The 20,026-nt window shown below is 37.5% G+C and overlaps 4 protein-coding genes, 1 long non-coding RNA gene and 1 pseudogene across 7 annotated transcripts; 2 read left to right on the top strand and 4 right to left on the bottom strand.

Annotated features, from left to right (window-relative positions):
• Positions 1-1,418: 1,418 nt before the first annotated feature.
• LOC111442808 lies at positions 1,419-3,748 on the bottom strand. Its single transcript, XR_002710375.1, has 3 exons — positions 3,610-3,748; positions 1,889-2,078; positions 1,419-1,807 (listed from the first exon to the last, which is right to left on the bottom strand). It is a non-coding gene; the product is annotated as an uncharacterized LOC111442808 (long non-coding RNA).
• Positions 2,293-4,167, top strand: LOC111442806. Its single transcript, XM_023080338.1, has 3 exons — positions 2,293-3,657; positions 3,742-3,825; positions 3,927-4,167. Exons 1-3 carry the CDS (start codon positions 3,265-3,267, stop codon positions 3,969-3,971), a joined length of 522 nt encoding a protein of 173 aa, XP_022936106.1. The 5' UTR covers positions 2,293-3,264; the 3' UTR covers positions 3,972-4,167.
• Positions 4,168-5,342: 1,175 nt separating this feature from the next.
• LOC111442803 (U3 small nucleolar RNA-associated protein 4 homolog) lies at positions 5,343-11,206 on the bottom strand. Of its 3 annotated transcripts, none has more exons than XM_023080333.1 (11): positions 10,857-11,206; positions 10,631-10,774; positions 9,941-10,241; positions 9,782-9,845; positions 9,536-9,649; positions 9,255-9,417; positions 8,306-8,459; positions 7,518-8,122; positions 6,977-7,158; positions 6,589-6,849; positions 5,343-6,063 (listed from the first exon to the last, which is right to left on the bottom strand). In XM_023080333.1, exons 1-11 carry the CDS (start codon positions 11,016-11,018, stop codon positions 5,748-5,750), a joined length of 2,466 nt encoding a protein of 821 aa, XP_022936101.1. In that variant the 5' UTR covers positions 11,019-11,206; the 3' UTR covers positions 5,343-5,747. The 3 variants fall into 3 exon arrangements, with proteins under 3 accessions (XP_022936101.1, XP_022936102.1, XP_022936103.1); XM_023080334.1 differs by having other exon boundaries at positions 7,518-8,119; XM_023080335.1 differs by having other exon boundaries at positions 7,518-8,116.
• Positions 11,207-12,128: 922 nt separating this feature from the next.
• LOC111443652 (lecithin-cholesterol acyltransferase-like 1) lies at positions 12,129-13,710 on the top strand. The gene is made up of 2 exons (XM_023081562.1): positions 12,129-12,607; positions 12,713-13,710. The coding sequence occupies exons 1-2, from the start codon at positions 12,156-12,158 to the stop codon at positions 13,623-13,625; spliced, it is 1,365 nt and encodes a 454-aa protein (XP_022937330.1). The 5' UTR covers positions 12,129-12,155; the 3' UTR covers positions 13,626-13,710.
• Positions 13,631-16,315, bottom strand: LOC111443651 (serine carboxypeptidase-like 13). The gene is made up of 14 exons (XM_023081561.1): positions 16,014-16,315; positions 15,801-15,946; positions 15,631-15,707; positions 15,429-15,551; positions 15,230-15,332; positions 15,112-15,146; positions 14,932-15,033; positions 14,768-14,854; positions 14,539-14,694; positions 14,393-14,464; positions 14,196-14,314; positions 14,002-14,115; positions 13,877-13,922; positions 13,631-13,803 (listed from the first exon to the last, which is right to left on the bottom strand). The coding sequence occupies exons 1-14, from the start codon at positions 16,142-16,144 to the stop codon at positions 13,723-13,725; spliced, it is 1,392 nt and encodes a 463-aa protein (XP_022937329.1). The 5' UTR covers positions 16,145-16,315; the 3' UTR covers positions 13,631-13,722.
• A 1,013-nt stretch (positions 16,316-17,328) lies between these two features.
• LOC111442924 overlaps positions 17,329-20,026 on the bottom strand; it is a 5,515-nt pseudogene continuing 2,817 nt past the window's right edge.

Genomic DNA, 20,026 nt, shown 5'->3' with positions numbered 1-20,026 from the left:
TCGTTCACCTCTTCAACCAACATGAGATTTTGACGGTAGGAATCTGAAAGGGCATTTACTTGTTGAATACTTGGAGAGATTGGTTCAGACCGGTGCTCTCATAGTAATGCAATAGCTTTCCAATGGTAATGCAATAGCTGGCCTCTTGCTCTCCAACCTTACCTTGGCTATTAATTCCCTTCCTACTGTTCTTTGCTCTTTTTAGCTAGCAAAACGAGCAGAAATTGGACTTCCAGGACTGATTATTATAGTTTTCATCTCACAGGCAAGTAACAGTTCATGTTTATCCTCCTTTTCAGTTTCACAAAGTGCATTGAGGGTATCACAAACTTTTCTTGATTGCCTTGTGCTTTTGCACTACCTTCCTGTCCTCGCTTACTAAAAACAAAAAGCCCAATGTATGATCGATATTCAGTGCTATATGCACACCTCCTGACTTCAAGTACTGTTCATAATCACAAACCCACACATACTCCATTTATCACATATATTAGACGTTAATGTGTTTGGATCGTTGGGAAAACCAACCCCATTTATCACATGTTGGAGTGTGTTTCTCTAATGGTAGCAGAAGGGTGATCCAAATATATCAGCTGGCTTCATGATTTTCTTCTCTGTTTTGGGTATGCTGGAATGAATTTACGGACAAAATATTGATACTTTTTAAGCTTGGGAAATATCTCTACTTTGGTGAACAAGTTTGACTCGCTGTCATCATAAACAGGGAAATTTGGAGCACTTTTGGGCTCTGTTCCTCATCCAATTATTGCTGCTGCGTTGTATTGTGTCTTATTCGGCTATGTCTGTGCGTACCCCCATCTCTCTAACTTGCCTCCATTTTTTCAATCCTTGTATTTCATCTAATGACGTGTGGAATCTGATTCTAGAATTGACAACACCAGCCACATGGTTTGTATTTTCCTATGAATTATTAGATATTGCTTAAAATTGGTCACTGACATCCCCAGCCTCTTCTCCCCTTGGGTTTCTCCAATTCTGTAACTTGAACAGTTTCAGATCATAATTCATCTTGGTCTCCTCCTTTTTGGGTTTGTCAATACCACAATACTTCAGATAATACCAGTCGGAGCACGTCCACTCTGGCCATGGATGGGTAACCAGAATGAGACACAATAAAGAATCAACTATTTAAGTGAATGTTTTATCTCCCTTCTGCTTATTTATCCGATGCTCGTTCTTCTTATTCTGCATTGCATTGCAGTCTAATGATCTCGTGCTTGTGATCTTGTAACAGCTCAAACTTACTACTAATAGATGTTCGGCTCTGATACATTAGCACATTAGCATCCTCATTGGCACACCACCAGTGTCCAACTTTGATTCTGATACCATTTGTAATACGGAACAAAGCAAGTGTGTGAAAACTTCTTCCTAGTAGACACGTTTTGAAACTTTAAGGATGACAACGGTAAGTAATGAGCCGAACTGCAGAGTTTTTCATTCACTTTTCCATTTCAAACTAAGAAAAGAAAATTGGAAATCAGTGGAGGATTTGGTTTATTATCTGCTGAGTTTTTCTCCCTGCCAACTTGGATTGAAACAGAAACTATTAAATCAATCCAATTCATCAAAACTCGAGCTCACAAGAAAGGAACAGTTGCAAAATTCAAAACCCATTTCTAATTTGAAGCTGAGGTAATAGCTCTGTAATCTCACAAAGCAGTAATGGCTTCCCATTATTAGCAGCAAGGACTTTTAAACATCGAGTGTTTAATGCAAAAACGAAAAGGGCAGGTTTGACTTTAACTTAGCTAACATTCACGGATGTCGGATTGTTGTCTTTGTCCTGAAAGGGAAAGAAAGCAAGGGAGTGAGAGAAGAAAGAATCTTTGAAAAGGTGGAATTATGATAAGAGATGGCAACCAACCGGCCATGTTTGACCTTGCTTTTCCCCCCCATTGCTTTAGGGACCATCTTCTTTACAACCAGAGCCCATACTTCTCGAGCCTTAGCAAAAATTTGGCGAAATTTTGGGTCACTTTTAAACGAGTTCTACAACTCAAACCACTAACCTGCAAGGCCATTTTCCATTCTCTTTTTCTGGTAATGGAACTGAACTGGCAATCACATAACAGAGAAGAAGAAAAAAGAAGATGAATTATGAGAAAGGGATGGGATAACAATAGTCAGCACAATGATATAATATTGCGAGATTGCTTTGAACTTTCAATCATATCATTCCCTAAATTAGCCAATGTGAGACTCCCTTCCAACCATTCTCAAAACAAAGATAGTCAAACAAAAAACGGCGACCAAAACTAATCTCCTAAAAGGGGATTCGACCGTGGGGACCTGCAGAATCTTAACTTTTTGAGCAATTTTCTAATAGGGACACAACCTTTTGGCAATTAGAAGATATAAGAGAAGGTAAGTATGAACAGACAGAAAAAGCAGTAAATTCTTTCAAAAAAGAGAGCTCCATAACATCCCAAGCTCTCCATTGAACCACTCATAACCCAGTGAAGAAGAAGAAGAAGAAACCATGGCGATAGGAAAAGACAGAACAGGAATTTGAAAAATGGGATTTGCAAGTAAGATACACAGCAGTACACGATTATATGCTTGTCGGTTGTTTAACAAAAAATGGAAGTCTAAATACTAATTTAACACATTTAATACCAAACAGCTGATAGAACACAAGAGAGAGAAGGAAAAAACAGGACACCCAGAAGAGGATAATGAGAAAAGACGATTGTTTTTATCGTCTTGTTTTGGTGATAGAGAGAAAAAGGCAGCCATGATGGGTCAAAAAAGGAGATAGAAAGAAACTGATGAAGATTAGTCAATGGGGTCATTAGGAAAAAGTAAAATCCAAACTTAATCAAAGCTGTTAATGGAAATGAGGGTGGGTTTGTTCCAAAATAGGCTTCAATTTTAATGGAAATGACAGCCCCACCATTGTACATTTTCAGGGGGACCTACTGTTGTCGCACATCCAAACGTTTGTCGCTTTAGATATCATCCATTCTTCTTGATTTCCCCATTGTTCTTGCCAACTGGCATCTCTGATGTGTCCACAAACAGATAAAGGAAGCAAAAACCAAAAGATAAAACGAGGGATAAACTAAGTCCAGGACTTTAGTGTGATTGTTTTGGTCCCTTTTTCCCCTCTTCAATAGAAATGCCACAACGCAGAGAAAGAGAAGATGGAAATTTTTGTTATATAAACAATCCAATTTCCATCGCCTCTTCTGCTACCTGATACCAAAAATTCCCTCAAAGCCTAACCACTGAATTGCCACCATGAATGATTGGTCTGCTACACATTATTGCAGTGGAGGTGAATCAGGTTGGACTATGTACTTAGACCAATCCTATACTTCAGACCATCGTTTCGGCGGCGGGGTTGATGGGGTAAAGGAAGCAAAAGCAAGAGCAGAGGAGGCGGATGAAGAAGATCTATCAATGGTGTCTGATGCTTCCTCAGGTCCACCACATTACCTTGAGGACAACGAAGAATTGTTTTACAATAATGGGTATTCTTCCTATGCCTATTCAGCTTCAGATTCAACAATAAATTGCAGCAAGGAGGAGAAAAAGAAGAGCAAGAAAAGCAAACAAAATGGCAGAAATCAGCAACCTTCTTACCTTGATGACACTGCTAGCTCCCCTGTATATGGCTACGGCAAAGCAAGCGTAAACAACAGTTCCATCAGATTCTTCCGTGTAGGTCCAAGAATTCTTCTATCGTTCTAATGTTGTTGATTGTTCATCGTGCAGAAAATCAAGGCAGCAACAAGCAACAAAGCTTCGGAGGAGAATCCAGTTGATTTTTCTCAGGGATTCTCAGCAACCCACTTTAAGGTAAATTCTTCTTCTTCTTCTTCTTCTTCTTCTTCTTCCTAAAATCGAGCAAGTTCTTTGATGTGTTATTAACTCAAAAGTGAAACTTTAATTAAACACAGAGAAAATCTGCACTGAGGAAACAAAAATCAGCGCCAGAAGAATAAGGGTATTAGCGATTCCGCCGCAGCTTCCGATGCCCTTTTTGGGCCGTCAAGTAAATGACAACGACATGTTATAGAAATCAGAGGGATATTGTTCCTTTTATTATTATTATTATTATTATTCTCAATTTAATTTCCCCCCAATGTTTTAGGCTGTGTTGGCTTCTCTTTTCCACGTTCTTGTCAAGGCAATGGGAAACATGAAACACTAAAAACGGACCGAAAAATGGAAAAAGAAAAAGAGTTTAAAGCATACATCTTAGATCTTAGTTTACTATAAACAGAAAATTCCTCACTCATTGAATATATCCAAAAAAAAAAAAAAAATTAAAACAATTGGAGTAATTAAGAGTGAATGGTTTGAATCTTGGAATTAAAGAAAAAAATAAGTTTAAATACATATTATTAAAACAAAAGGAAAAAGAAAAAGGGATGTGGATATAAAATAAGGAAGGTGGCAGCATATTTCCCACAAAAAATAAAAAGGAAAAGGAACAAATAAAGAGAGGAAGAAAATGATTAAGCAATAATAATAAGGGTCACAACTCAAAAGAGCAACTTTAATTTGGGGGCACTGGGAGATGCCAGCCTAGATGCTAAGTGACCAAACAACATCTGATTATTGAAGAGAAAATGGGAAAGAGACAAACATGTTGGAAGGAAGTCGAAAACGTAGAGCTTCGTCTAATTTCAAACCAAAAACGGACGACAAATAAAGCAACCCCACCACTCTTGGGACAAGACAACTACCGACTAGGAATATGATCCATTAAATGAAACCGCTCCAATTATTATTATCATTATTATTTCTTTTCTGCATAATAAAAGAAAAAGAAAAAAAAAATCCATCTTTTTCTCCAGAAAATTGCGCCCACATCTTGGAAACGATGTGGATTCTTGGTAATGGACAACTCTGCCCACTTCATTCTAACACGTCCAATGCCAATCCTCTTTGGATCATTGTATTAAAACATTACAAAGCTTGAAGAACAGTCCATAAATGGAGAACCAACCTACCCAGAGCCCAGAAGCTTGTACACACACTCAACGGAGTAACCTGCAGTGCACAGTTCTTACCATCAACTCCAATGCAAGCTTCTTGGTGCCACACATGAACAGATCGTTTATCTGAAACTACATTTCTGCAGAATAGCGTTTCAAAAAATATCCTTCTCAAAGATATGCATTGTATCACTTACCATTTCAATCTATATGTTAAACAAACACAAATACTTTCTGTGGGAACATTGAGAATTCAATGGCAATAAGTTGTAGTTAGTGCTAAAAAAAATCAGGATGCAGAGTAAAGTCTTTCACCTGCTTAAGCCTGCAAGCGAGATCAATTTACCACCGAAACTCCACTGTAGTATATTATAAAAGATAACCTGGAAAGTGTATTAATTATACTCCCAACTGTTGTTCATTCTGAATTAGCAGAGTATACTTCAAAAATATATAACCGTAGATAAATAAGAATACCCTGCATTTGCACTGCAAATACTAACAACAAAGTAAAAGAACAATGTTTTGTTGGGGGTATTTTTTAGTTTTTCGATGGGAGTGGGGAGGGAAAGGCGGTATGCAAGAACTTCTTAAGACTAAAGGAACTACTTTTAAGTTCAAAAAAAAATAATCAATGATACAATACAACACTCTGCTTTAGACGCTCAGATAACCCCCCTCCCAAGAACAAAATTGTAGGAATCGAGAGATGTCATAGAAAGAATGGTGGATTCCAACATTCAAGTATATCCTAGAAAACGCCTTTAATATGAGGACTTAAGTCCCATATATATGTCTGTGCACAGGTGGGGCATCGAAAGTGTTAACCACTTCTAACCATGGTTTTTCTATAATCAAGAGTGAAGTTTTGGAGAGGTGCCCAATAAGTAAAACAGGATCTCTAAAAGGAAAATTTTCAAAATTCTTTCTACCATGTGGTCTACCCTCTGTTTGGCAGTCTCTTAGCTTTCGTTTCAGTTTTCCATTTATTGGAGTACCCCATAAATTCTTCACCGTTGAATCTTGTCCACTTATCATGACATATTCATCATTTTGGTCCACTGACATTCTAAAGTCAATCAAGCACATTGCCCTACAAAATAAAAGATATTTTTTCAGTCAAACGTCAAAATGTATAGACTGAGGTACGCAGGATCGAACAGAGATAAACATGAGTATAGCGCCAAGATTTCCTAACAATGAATATAGATCACTGATTCAATCAAAATCAACAAATAATCTGAACATGCAAAAGAGTGAAATGTATTTTCAAGACCCGCAGGGTTAATGACACAATGGCTTTGTCATAATGTAATATCATGAAATACTTGAAATGTATTTTCAAGACCCGCAGGGTTAATGACACAATGGCTTTGTCATAATGTAATATCATGAAATACTTGGTCACAAGAATAAGCATATATCTAAGTACAACTCTTCTTCCAGAAAAGTAGACAGGATATAAAAGAACTAAAAGCTTAGCACACAACAACGTAGTAATCAACCACACAACGGTGCAAGTCTATCAAATTCAAGATACCAAATTTCATTTTTACAAGGGAAAATTTGTTCAAGTACATTTCACTTCAGCGAATAAAACAGTAATGTAGAGCAATACCTGGAACTATACACAATAACAGGCAATGAAGTGGTAGATGGTGGGAAAGAGAGACCAATAACCTCCCCAGGAAATTCTTGAAACCTCTTCGGGAGAGCTTGTGTATGCCGCATTGACCAGTCTCCTAATTGCTTGGCCTCAATATCAAAGGCATAAATCTGATTGGAAGAAGTAGTGACTACAAGCACATTGTTGTTCCATTGAGGAAAGCCTCCTGCTGTAATTGAGGCACCATCTAGTCTCGAAATGAACCAGTGTTGCCTGTTACAAGAGAAAAATAGTCCGTGCATAACTTTCTTGGAAACCATGAGAATGCAGATAGGAAGGGAGGGCAATGATATGATAAGCTGCTGATGAAACAATACATCAGCACAACAAGATAACAAACCTCAAAATCTCCATATTGAATACGTATATATCTCCAAAGCAGTTGACTGCAGCTAACCACTGCCCATCTGAACTTGTAAATATTTTTGTTATAGGAGGTTCAGCGGGTGGCAATATATCATCCTGTTGCTCCCGGAAAGGCGTAAAACTATGTAAGACTTCCAAACTACTCACATCCACAACCTGTTCCCACGGGAAAGGGTTAAGAAATTAAATTAAATAGCATTCAATAAATTGACCAAACAATCCACCACAGAAGCATCAAATGTCTTTAATATTAGCTTATTTGTTCACCAGGAAAACAGAAATCAATAGCATGCAATTAAAGAGTCCAACATATCAATCAGCTAAAACAATTCCCTCTCAACAGCAACAGATATAAAATGATACCCTCATATTTTATTGAAATAATTTTACAAAATAATCCAATAAATTCATACCACAAAATGTCAAACGTGCTTCATGAAATTAGAGGTAATAAGAAAAATATATCAAGACAAATCAGGTACTGTATCATAGATTGATCTAGTAAAGCAACTTACATATATCCTTTTATCATGCCCTGCTATGATTAATCGAGAAGAATCAAAACTGAAGACCATAGAATGGGCAAATGGTAGCGTATTTGGAAGTTTCCTTCTATTAACAGTCCACGAACATTTGCTTCCTCCAGATTTCTTCAATTCATATAAGTTGGGTTTGGCGTGATCAGAAAATGCAAACAGCTTTCCAGAGTTGGAAATAGTACTGCAGATAATCTTTCGAGATGCCTTGCTCTTAACTCGAACCAATAAATCTGCCTTTGCAAGTCCCTTAGAAGGGCCACAAGTCTTATCTCCAAACGAACCACATTTTGGGCGAACACACAGGATGTCCAAAGAGTGAGCAGCCTGAACAAGTAATAATGGTGCTTGGTTGAAAACTGTATTGAGTACAAGTTGCATAGGTACCCTTTGCGGTGCAGGACATATATCATGGGGAGAAAATTTGGTAAATTCCTGAGCAGAGTATGCAAACAGCTTTGTATCATCACCGCCTGACATTAACATTGGAACTCCCAGATGGGCCCACTTATGATAGCTAAAGTCATTAGGCTTCCTCTTATGACGAATTCTTTTCACCTCAACATCTTGGGACGCCTCTGCCGCTAAGAAAAACAAAATCTAAAAAGTTTAGGAAACAAAAGGGATCGTATTCAATCTTGATTATGAAATAAAGCTTCACCAACAAACAAGCCTAGAGTTCACCGCAGATGCATCAGATGAAAAATGCCCAATTTTGGTATTGACAAAAATAACACTAACAAGGACAAAAACTAAAAAAAAAATACCTTCTCGACAAATCGGTACTGCAACAGTCAAAGCCCTGATATCATGAGTATGAGCCCTTACATGACCAACATAAATCCATTTCTTCATCATTTCAGAAGAATACTTGTCTTCACTAGATAGAACATTCTCGTTAGAGAGCTTGTAGAGAATGACCTACAAAGACAATATATTCACAAGACACAAGTGTTATGGAATTTGATTTACCACATAGAAAGACGATAAAAACATTAACTTAATTCCTCAGCAACTAAGCCTGTAATTCAGGTCACCAGTGATTCCATTCATTGTTTGGGACAATGTGACAGACTGATAAAATTGAAAAGGAATTTTCTCAACAAGAATGAATTCATTTAACAAGCTCCCATAAGGAAAACAAATTAGGACAAATTATCAACTGATAAGCAATATGGACAGTGAACATTACAAACTAGCCCCTTCTTTGTTCACAAACACACACAAAAAACAATCTTCAATGATTTCTACTCGCCAAAACAAAACACAGCTACTGCAACCTACTGCCTTCCACAATATATAAAAGTAATAAAATCAGTGAACTGTCAACATGATCAACCTCTAAGATTGTTAAAGAAATTTCAACTCTAAGCACACGGTTTGCTTGCCCCTCATCTCCCAGTCAGAATAGCAATAGATGGCTACAGGCTAAAACAATAGCTTGAGACATCAATCCTTCACTCCTTTTGTTCTATACTTTCATAACTCAAGACTAAAGAAATCTGTGATTATTTTAAGAATCAGAAAAGTAACTAATCAAATGGGCATAGGCCAAAAATACATGGATAATGATACAATAAGAATCTTTGATAAAAACAAGATTGCTGAGTGGTGTAGAAGAATCAAAATGTTCGCAAGGCCTAACATGATTGGGCAACATGCGAGAAGTGTACATAAGCACTTAATGAAACCATTCAGAATGACCAAAATCAGTACCTGACCATCAGAGCCAGCAGAATATACTCTATTATGATTAGGAGTAGCTGCAAGTGCGTTCACATCACCCTTGTGTAAGGTGTGTGCTTGCAAAAGAGTTCCATGATTACTATCCCAAAACTGCACACTACCAGTACTATCTGCACTAACAAGGGTACCACACCTGCAGTTAACAAGAAATTCCAAATAACAAATGCCTTCAGAATGGAAAAGTATAATGACGAATGGTGGAAGATATCACCTAACAACTAGGCGATCACAAGAAGTATGTAATTCTTTACCTAAGGAAAAGTAACGACCATACACAAAGTTCTGATCCACTGCCCAAACCTCCAAGTCCAGCAGTAATTCTATAAACCTCATGCCCGAGACTAGCATTCCAGCAACGAATAAACCTGAAAGTAGTAAATGGAAAAGGGAAAACAAACAAACATGGGGTAATCATAACTTAACGAAGTAAATGGAAGAAGGATCATGTATTATATAAATTTTCATTGCAAGTAACAACAGGTGGTATGTGTACATACCCATCACTGCTTCCTGAAAATATCCGTTCTGCATCATTACTCCATGTTACACTTAAAACACGACCTGGGAATAGCAGAAAGATAAAGAGGGTTTAACCATCCAGCTAATGGAAAATAAAAAATGACATAGCAGCAAAGAATCCGGGAATAGATTCTCACCACTGACCCTAGGCAACGATCTTTTGTAAATTAACTCTTCCACATCACATATATTGTAAATCCGCACACACCCATCATCACAAGCAATTGCTAGACAGGGATCCTCATCGCTAGCTTGGACATGAAGTTTAGATGAATTAGAATCATCTTCACTCTCACTGCAATCTTGGCAATCACTCTCGTTGTCAGTTACATGCGCATTTTCAATTTCCTTAGGTTTAACCTCCCTGTGAACTTCACGACTATTACAGGGTGCTGCAGCAATTTGCCAGATGGAGAGGCCAATTGATTCTAAAACAGACTGAAAACAATAACCATCAATCAAAACAAGCTTCTTAGGATAACAACAAAGCGAAGGGTCAAAATAAATATGGTACTCCTAGAGACCAAAAGCCACGTTGGGATATTGACTAACCGCAAAATTTACCACTTTGGCTACAAATTTTCCTACCAATACTTTAATATCTTTAGTAAAGTTCAATTTCGATAAAAAGATCGTAGGTAACAATCCTAAACTAATTGTGTTTCTGATGGCATTTCAAGAAGAAATTGAGTAAATAAACGCCACTATAATACTATATTGCACACGCGTGCTTTACATATCGGAAATGCCACAATAACACGTTAACGTGAAGTCCGGAAGAATAAAGCAGATGAGCTGCAGTTTTTAGAGGAAGCAAGAAGGTATACCTTCTGCGTTAAACCAAACAAATCCCACTCCGATATAGAACCATCAATGCTGGACGAAAATAAGCGACCAGAAGGCCTATCTTTTGAACCGGCACGGCACCAGACCAGTGATGAAACCCTAGAAGTAGGGTCTCCATTAATCGTCTGTTTGAAAAGAAAGCAATAAAATCAAACTTCAGAATTAATTAGTCGGACTAAAAGTTGAATGTATGATAGTCGACTGTACCAACTGACAGTGCCACCCTACGGAACCAGGAGACACCAGCCATATCTCGAGCGAGCCATCTTCTCGGGCAGCTGCAACCTGAGAGCCATCGGCACTGGAGGCTAACGCTACTACAGGAGACGGCTTCCATTCAATTGAAGAATTCCGATAAAATTCAATCATTTTTCCCAACAAACAAAAGAAACTGAGGGAACGTCAGTTGATTGGTGTCTGGACGGACCGAGCAAGAACTTGGCAGAGGAAATGGCGCATCGAAAACAACTAGGTTTAGAAGAAGGGAAGCAAAAGAATAGGGTAATGGGAAGGGAAAGAGGAAGAGGAAGTAGGCAACTAGGTTTAGGAAGAAGCCGGGAAGGGTTTAAGAGCTCAAAGTATATATGCCCGGTTCATCCCACAGTTCTCTGCTTCTTTGAACTTCAAAGAACCGGTTTTTTTATTTCTTTCTTTTTTCCTTCTCTTTCTTTCTTTCTTTCTTTCTTTCTTTCTTTCTTTCTTTCTTTCCCCTTTTTCTCTGTTTTACCTAAAATAAAATATCAATTATAACCCCTAAATTCAGTAAAATTGTCATTTATACTATTTGTCCGAGGATGAAAGTCCCGTGGACTAATTTAGGGAATGACTATGGGTTAATAAATAAATAATACTTTCTCCATTGGTACGAAACCTTTTGGGGAGACCCAAAGCAAAGCCATGAGAGCCCATGCTTACAGTGGGGGAGGCGTACTTTGTTCGAGGGAGGGTGTTGGATGATGAAAGTCTCACATCGACTAATTTAAGGAATAATCATGGTTCCATAAACAAACAATACTTAATGGTACGATGCATTTTGGGGAAGCCCAAAGCAAAGCCATGAGCTTGTGGAGAGTCATCTAATATCCACTTACTTTATTGAGAAAAATGGTAAAAATCTTCTTAAATTGGTTAACATTAATAAAATAAATTATTAAATTATTTAGCTAAAATTTATGTATTTCAACAGACAAATATTATGTTCTAACGATGTTTTTATCTCAGATTTTATCAATTTTATATCATTCACATGTTTTGTAATTTAATCACATTTTTTCTTTATACTAATTCAAGTTAGTATTCGCACTTAAATTGAAAATTATGGACCCAACATAATAAATTTAGGTCCAAATTCATTTGTTTTTTATTTTTATCTTTAAGTTCAATAAATTCATGGGCCAAGGCCCACAACTATTGGGTTGAGAATGTGTTGTTAGTTGGATAAAGCGAGCTATTCTGCACCACACATGGAGAAGTGTTACGTCACCGAGTTGATGAACGCCATGGAAAATGGGATATCATCAATCATCAAGAAGAAGGACAATTCACAAACAAAGAAAGAAGATGAAGGGTTTGTTGGAGGACCTAAAGATCATCGCCATAGTTTCAATGGCGATGGTGCAGCAGCTGTACATGTGTGAATCAGGCAGCTCCCTCCACCCTGTGATACTCATTCCCGGAGCCGGAGGGAACCAATTGGAAGCCCGCCTCACCAAAGACTACAAATCCTCCAGCGTATTTTGCAGCCGATGGAATCCTATCATGAAGGACACACAAGGATGGTTCAGGCTCTGGTTCACCCCCACCGTTCTGCTGGCTCCATACACCGATTGTTTTGCTCGGCGAATGACCCTTTATTACGACACAGACTCGGATGATTACAGAAATGCAGTTGGCGTTCAAACTAGAGTCAATAAATTTGGGTCAGTTCAGTCTCTTCTCTACCTCGACCCCACTCTCAAGTAAGTGTTCTTCTGATCTCCTTTCACTTTGGTGGCATTCGTGGGGAAAACGGGACTGTATTTTGACAGATTCCTGCTGGTTGGGTTGCCTTTTTCTTCTTACAGGAAGATCACAACGTATATGGCCGGGCTTGTGGATTCATTAGAAGCAATTGGGTATGTCAGAGACAAGACCCTGTTCGGAGCACCCTATGATTTTCGATATGGTTTGGCTCCAGAAGGCCATCCCTGCGCAGTGGGTTCCAAGTTCCTGAAGGACCTAAAAGAATTGGTGCAAAAGGCAAGCAGTTCAAATGGTGGAAAATCAGTAATACTCGTGTCTCATAGTCTAGGTGGCCTCTTCGCCCTCCAATTTCTCAATCGAAACCCACCCTCTTGGCGTAAGCATTTCATCAAACACCTTGTGGCCCTGTCAACACCATGGGGTGGATCAGTGGAGGGTATGCGCACATTCGCATCAGGGAACACCCTCGGCGTTCCCCTAGTGAATCCATTACTCGTCAGAACAGAGCAACGGAGCTCCGAAAGCAACCTATGGCTATTACCGAACCCCACAATCTACGACCGCAAAACGCCGATAGTGATCACTCAAAACTCCAATTACACAGTCGACGAAATTCCTCGTTTTCTCAAGGACATTGGCTTCGGGGAAGGCGTTTATCCCTACGAATCTCGCATAGTGCCCCTCATGGAACAATTACAAGCACCTGGAGTACATTTAACTTGTGTAATCGGAGGTGGTGTCAAGACACCGGAGACTCTGTCATACGGCGAAAACGGGTTCGACGAGCAACCGGAAATTGGTTATGGAGACGGAGATGGCACGGTGAACACGGTGAGCTTGCGGGCGCTTGAGCGATTATGGGCGAAGGAGAAGAATCAAACGCTGGAAACGATTGTTCTTCCGGGTGTTTCTCATAAATCCATTTTGGAAAACAGAGATGCTTTGGATGCAATAATCAACGAGATTTCTGGTATAAATTCTATGGGCTGCCGCCACACTCGTGTTGTGATTTGAGAGACAAAAAAGCACCATTTTTATTACCACATAAAGGACGATCAATCAATTTATTACATCCCAATAAAAATGAGCATTTACTAAATTATAACCCCATCTATAAGGGTTCTCCACTAATCCATCGACTGAACAGTATACTGCATTCTTTTTGTGTGTATTCTGCTGTGTGCCCTCCACCCTACACATATTTTACAAAAACAACAATAAATCATACGAATCATATGAATATATTATACATCAAATTTACTTACTTTTATGGTTGCAAATGTCATATTATTTGCATATCTTCTTGTATATCTGTCCAAAAATAATATCTCAGACTAAAATTATACCAATTAATAATACTAATACTAATAATAAATAATAATAAAAATACCCGGCTACTTGGTTTTGGATAAACCAAGGTCTCCACTCATCGACAATAGAGTAATTTAATTTTTTAATCCATGCTTCAGTGTCCATATGCGGTACCATCATATCGTGATCCCCGCTGTAGATTAGGTCATGAAAAATACTTACGATATAAATTGTCCAAAGAAAAATCATTTTGATGTATAGTTTGTAAATTACCTATAGATCAAAGACGGGTAGCCTTTAGAACTAAGGTCCACATGATAAGGAAAAGCACTCTGGAAATCGTACTTGTAACTGTCCCTAACATTACATCTCAGCCATTCTCCCACGCTTCCCTGCAAAAAAGAACGAGAAAAGAAAAACATAGGATTCGGAATATATTCATTAAAATAATAATAATCATATTTTTTAACCTCTCGTATGTGAAGTGCTTTTCGAACTTGGTCGTTGTTCGCCCAATAAGTAGCAAGTTTGAATTTATAGGTCTGCGTAAAAAACGTGAATATCAAATTAATGAGATTTAGGCACGATTCATAGCGTTATGGGGAGAAGAAGATACCGGACAATCGAGAGAAGAAAGCGATGGCTCGGGCTCGAGGGACAATCCAGAGGTGTCGTATAGCGATCTCCCATGATCTCCACCTTCTCGTTGCTTCGGAGAAATAAACATACATTTTGGCAACAAAATTGAAGCTCTCTCGATATTTGAAACACACTAACAAAGCAAATATAATCAGATATCTATGCCCATTTCCCATTATTGCATCAAGTACAACGGACCTACATACCTTTTGGTACGTTTTATAATGTCTTAAACAATCCACATTGCTCGGATCAATATTCACGTACTCTCCCTTGCAACTAGAGGTTAATGACTGCATACAAATTAATCATCGAATAATTATTTAGTTTGTTCGTAAATGTTTTATTGTTTCGAAAAAAAACATATTACCTCGAATAATTCATCGGATATAAGAGCCATTCTATGAGCATAAGGAATTTGAAAATTGGTATTTGAATTACGAATGGTGACTGGATTTCCCAATATATATCCCTGAAATAAGAAGAAAGGTTCTTTAAAAAGCAGAGCAACATATAATAATATAACAGAGAAATTCCCCTTATCACAAACCTGAAGATCCAACAACAATAAACCACGCTTATTTTCTGTGGCAAAGAGAAAAAAAATTAGTAATTTTCCCAATGGATTATTGATATCAATATAATTATTTTAAAAAATATTTATATACCTTCTGAAACTTTATGAGCAATAGCCGGAATTACCATACCGGAGTATGAATCTCCACCCACATAAAATGGATTAGAGATAAATTCTGGGTGATCAATTAACCACTGCAATTTTTATCATAAAATATAAAAAAAAAGGATTAAAATGATTAATCTCAAACTATATACTATTTTTCCAAAGATATACTTTTTACTATTTACCTTTTTAAAAAATTGAATAGAATGATGAACAACACGGGAATCTCCTGCCTCCAGAGATCGTGGAGTTGTGCCATACGAGAATCCAGTTTCCACCGGCAAATCTACAAATAGTATACTCGATTTCTACCGTTCATCGCCATCTCAAGAGTTAGATCAACGGTGGTTATGATTGAAAGGAAAAATTTTAGGAAAAAAATTTCACCTTTGTCCATGAATAAGGGTTCCAGAATAGTTGGGGCAAGCTCCCATTGTATAGCTCAAGCTTGAAATTTATAGGACCTTTAAATAAATGCATTAAATCAGGTTGGAATAATCAAAGCATTGTTGGTTGGCGTTAATGAGCAGAAGAACAAGAACACTCGATGGTTATACCAATTTCAAAGGCGAGTCCAGTAAAAGCAGAGCAGCCGGGGCCTCCGGTGAGCCAAAAAAGCAGAGGATCCGTCCTGGGATTCCCTTCGGATTTCACAAAATAATAAAACAATTGCACCTCCTCCAATTCCCCGACGCCCACATATCTGTTCCGTTTCAAAAATTTAATATTTTCACTTAATTTAAACTCATTTTTACGGAAACAAAACTGACCCTGTTTCCAGCTCGAAGGGGAGACGACCTGGGAAGCCCGGCAGAAACTCCACCTTCGAATACGACCCTGCAACGACGGCGGCGGAGATGATCTGGACAAGAATAGAGAAGCGGCAGAAGAAGGTGGGCATGGTGGAGCGGTTAGTCAACGGCGGTGGAGGGGTGGAAGCGAGCGCTTGCTTCTGGCGTGGGTGTGTTGGCGATAATGGAATAATTTTATAATTTTATCCAATCCATGTGATCATATTTAAAGGAAATTTTTATTTACGCCCGGGTGCTTCATGATTGTTCCAAAAAGTCTCAACCGCTGATATACATATAAATAAAAAATTGAAAAGTATAAGTGGCGTGGATTGCATGGAGATAACAACAATATTAAAATGAAAATTCTGAATAAATTAAAGTTAAAAGATTATGGGAAGACCTGAGAATCCCGGCAGACACCTGACGGTCCCTAATAAGGCCTTGCGGCAGCGGAGAACACCTCAAAAAGAACAGCCAACAAGACGGGTGATACGGCGGCGGAGGATCGTGGTCGTGGTGGGGGCGGGCTTGAAAATGAAGGAGAATAAATAATTCATATATGATCTGTCGGTGTCAGCAAATTATTTGGGAGAAGATGAGAAGATCTCTTTATAAGAAAGCCCTTCTTTAAAACATGGCACATGGCACCATGAGGTTCGATCCCGTGGTTGCTCGTATTAAGAATGGTTGGATCACGTGGCTAAGCTGCCAGAGAACACGAAACCATACAAATGATTTACATAAAAAAAATAGAGTAGATATGTTAAAATATTTAGACTATAAAATGATCATTCAACTTGTTTTGTTTCAATGATATCATAAAAACATTTATATGAAGTGATTCAAAATAGCATAAAAAATAATGATTAATTTTAATTTAAACTAATTAGATAAGTAAGTTTACTGCTAGTTTGGTGGAATGAATAACTTGAAATATGAACCGTTTGTACCTTGGAGCTCTGTGCTTGTGGTGTCTTGAGTATATCACAATGATTTATCTCTAAAAAGAATTGACAGAAGAAATAACGGGAATACTTGATCATCCATAGCAAACCAAAGTCTCCAATTATCAACAAGAAGATAATTTAGAGATTGATCCACGCTTCGGTATTTATAACCGGCACCATCATATCATCATGATCCCACTATATATTTCATCAAGATATATAAATTAGTATAAATAAACAACCATAATTTAACATAATAATACCGAAAAATAAAAATTCAATATCCTTTATAACTGAGTTTTGAATGATGCGAAAGTCTTTGTACTCCTGAATGACAAACATAATCAAGAATCCACTCCCTGGAAAAAGTAAAAGGTTCAAACAAGAAATTTACTTGACAATAGAGAGGAGGCGGAGGCAACGCTCTTGGAGCAAGATGCAGTTGTGCTTCAAAGGAGTTGAAGAAACATCCTCACAAAATGGGCACGTAATACACCAATGATTGATTCTACTCACGCATTATAAGAACATGAAGAACAATTGACAACACCAACTTCAAGTTAAGAACATCATTAACGTTGTTATAACTCCAACGAGACAAACCTTTTTGAAGGTTGCTACATGTTTCACGCACTCCATGTTATCTGGCTTAATGTTCTCATATTCTCCTTTGCAATTGCTTCTCACTAACTATGCAACAATTAAATAGTTAAATAATTCCTCCAATTCTCCCAATTCTTAATGTTTTCTTCATTGAATCAAACGTTATATTACCTCGTACAGTTGAGTGGGGATGAGATTCATTCTATGAGCATATGGAACTTTGGAATTATCATTTGTTCTCTGTACAGTGACTGGATTTCCCAACATGCAACTCTTTTATCAAAAACATAAAATGGAAGAGTTAATATACAAATGCATTGAATCAACTCGAATGGGTTGTTGAATAGACCTCAAGGTTTTAACTGGGACAACATCTTTATTTCCCATGTACAAGCAACGAATACTCTCGTTCACCGATTTAATCGACATGATATCAATAAAAAAAGATGAACTATAACAGCCCAAGCTCACCGCTACCAAATACTGTCTTTTTTAGATTTTCTCTTTCGAATTTCCCTTCCGGGTTTTTGAAACGTGTCTAGTAGGGAGAAGTTTTCACACCCTTATAATAAAGGTGGGATCCCACAATCTACCTCTTTCAGGGTCTAGGGGCTGAAGCATTTCTTAGAAAGGTGTGGAATTCTCTCCTTGTTAGACGCGTTTCAAAACCATGAGATTGACAACGATACGCGATGGGCCAAAGCGGACAATATTAGCTAGCGATGAACGTAGGTTGTTACTTGGATATATGCATACCTTTCGAGATTACTAGCGTAGGAGGTGGAACAACAATACTAGTATACGAGTCTCCACCAACATAAAATGGATTAGACGACAAAAGTTGGGGATGATCTATGAGCTACGGTAGAGATTCCGGTTCATATTTCAAGGTGTTAAAATGAGAGAGATTTAAAAGTTTCATGTGAGTATTATATATGCACTATTTACTTTTCTAAAAAATTGACTATCTCGTTGAACTTGTCCAAAATCTCCTTTCTTAGAATCTTTGTGGAGTACAAAGATACGAAAATCTCTCCCTCGTAAATATATTTTAAAACTATGAGAGTTATAACAATACGTAACGGGTTGAACCGGACAATATCTACGCTTGGGCTATTATAAATAATATCAGAGTCAGACACCATGTGGTACGTCAGCAGCGAGGACGCCAAACTTAAAGGAGGTGGATTATTAGATCTCACATCCATTGGAGAGAAAAATAAAGATGAAGTTGATTGCCATAAAAACTCAAATTGGTTATGGAGATGGAGATGGCACGGTGAACACGGTTGGCTTGCGGGCGCTTGAGCGATTATATATCAGACTTAAATTATACCAAATAATGCAAAAAAAAAAAAAAAAAAAAAATTTACCCCGTTACTTGGTTTTCGATAAATCACCGTCTCCAGTCGTCGACAATAGAGTATTTTAATTTTTTAATCCACGCATCAGCTTCAATATCCATATGTAGTACCACCATATCGTGATCCCGCTGTAGATTAGGTCATGAAAAATGCTTAAAATATAAAATATCCACAAAAAATTATTTTAACATATAGTTTGCATATTACCTATAGATCAAAGACCGATAGTCTTTAGAGCTAAGGTCGACATGATAAGGAAAAGCACGAACGAGAAAGAAAAACATAGGATTCATAATATATTCGTTAAAATAATAATAACACTAATAATAATATTTTCTCCCCCTTGATCGTTGTTCAGCCAAAAAGTAGCAAGTTTGAATTTATAGGTCAGCGTAACAACATCAGTATCAAACCAACAAGATTTAAGCATGATTCACAACATTATGGAAGAAGTTAGACAATTGAGAGAAGAAAACGATGACTAAGGATCAAGGGAAAATCTGGAGGTGTCGTATATCGATCTCTCGTGAACTCCACCTTCTCGTGGTTTCGGTGAAATAAACGAACATTTTGGCAACAAAATTGAACCTATCTCGATATTCGAAACACTATGAAGAAGAATAAAACAAATATAATCACTTGGTACGCTTCAAGTTTATTGTTTCAAGTTTAACGAAACCTACGTATCTTTTGGTACGCTTTATAGTGTCGTAAACAGTCCACATTGTTGGAATCAATATTCACGTACTCTCCCTTGCAAGTTTGCAACTAGAGGTCAATGACTGCATACAAATTAATCATCCAATAATTATTTGTTTGTTCGTAATTTTCATGCCTATGTTTTCTTGTTTCGAAAAAATCATATTAACTCGAATAATTGATCGGTATTTGAATCATGAAGGGTGATTGGATTTCCCAATATATCCCTAAAATAAGAAGAAAAGAAAATGTAATAACCCAAAATAATGATAAAATGTATTTTGTGTGTATGTGTTGTGTGTTTAATAATAATAATAATAATAAATAAATAAATAAATTAATTAATTAATTAAAAAAAAAAAAAAAAAAAAAAAAA

This window comes from Cucurbita moschata, unplaced genomic scaffold, assembly GCF_002738365.1.
Source record: "Cucurbita moschata cultivar Rifu unplaced genomic scaffold, Cmos_1.0 Cmo_Scf00005, whole genome shotgun sequence".
Lineage (NCBI taxonomy): Eukaryota > Viridiplantae > Streptophyta > Magnoliopsida > Cucurbitales > Cucurbitaceae > Cucurbita > Cucurbita moschata.
Note: the sequence above shows the minus strand (reverse complement) of the source record. Positions and strands in the feature narration are given on the sequence as shown.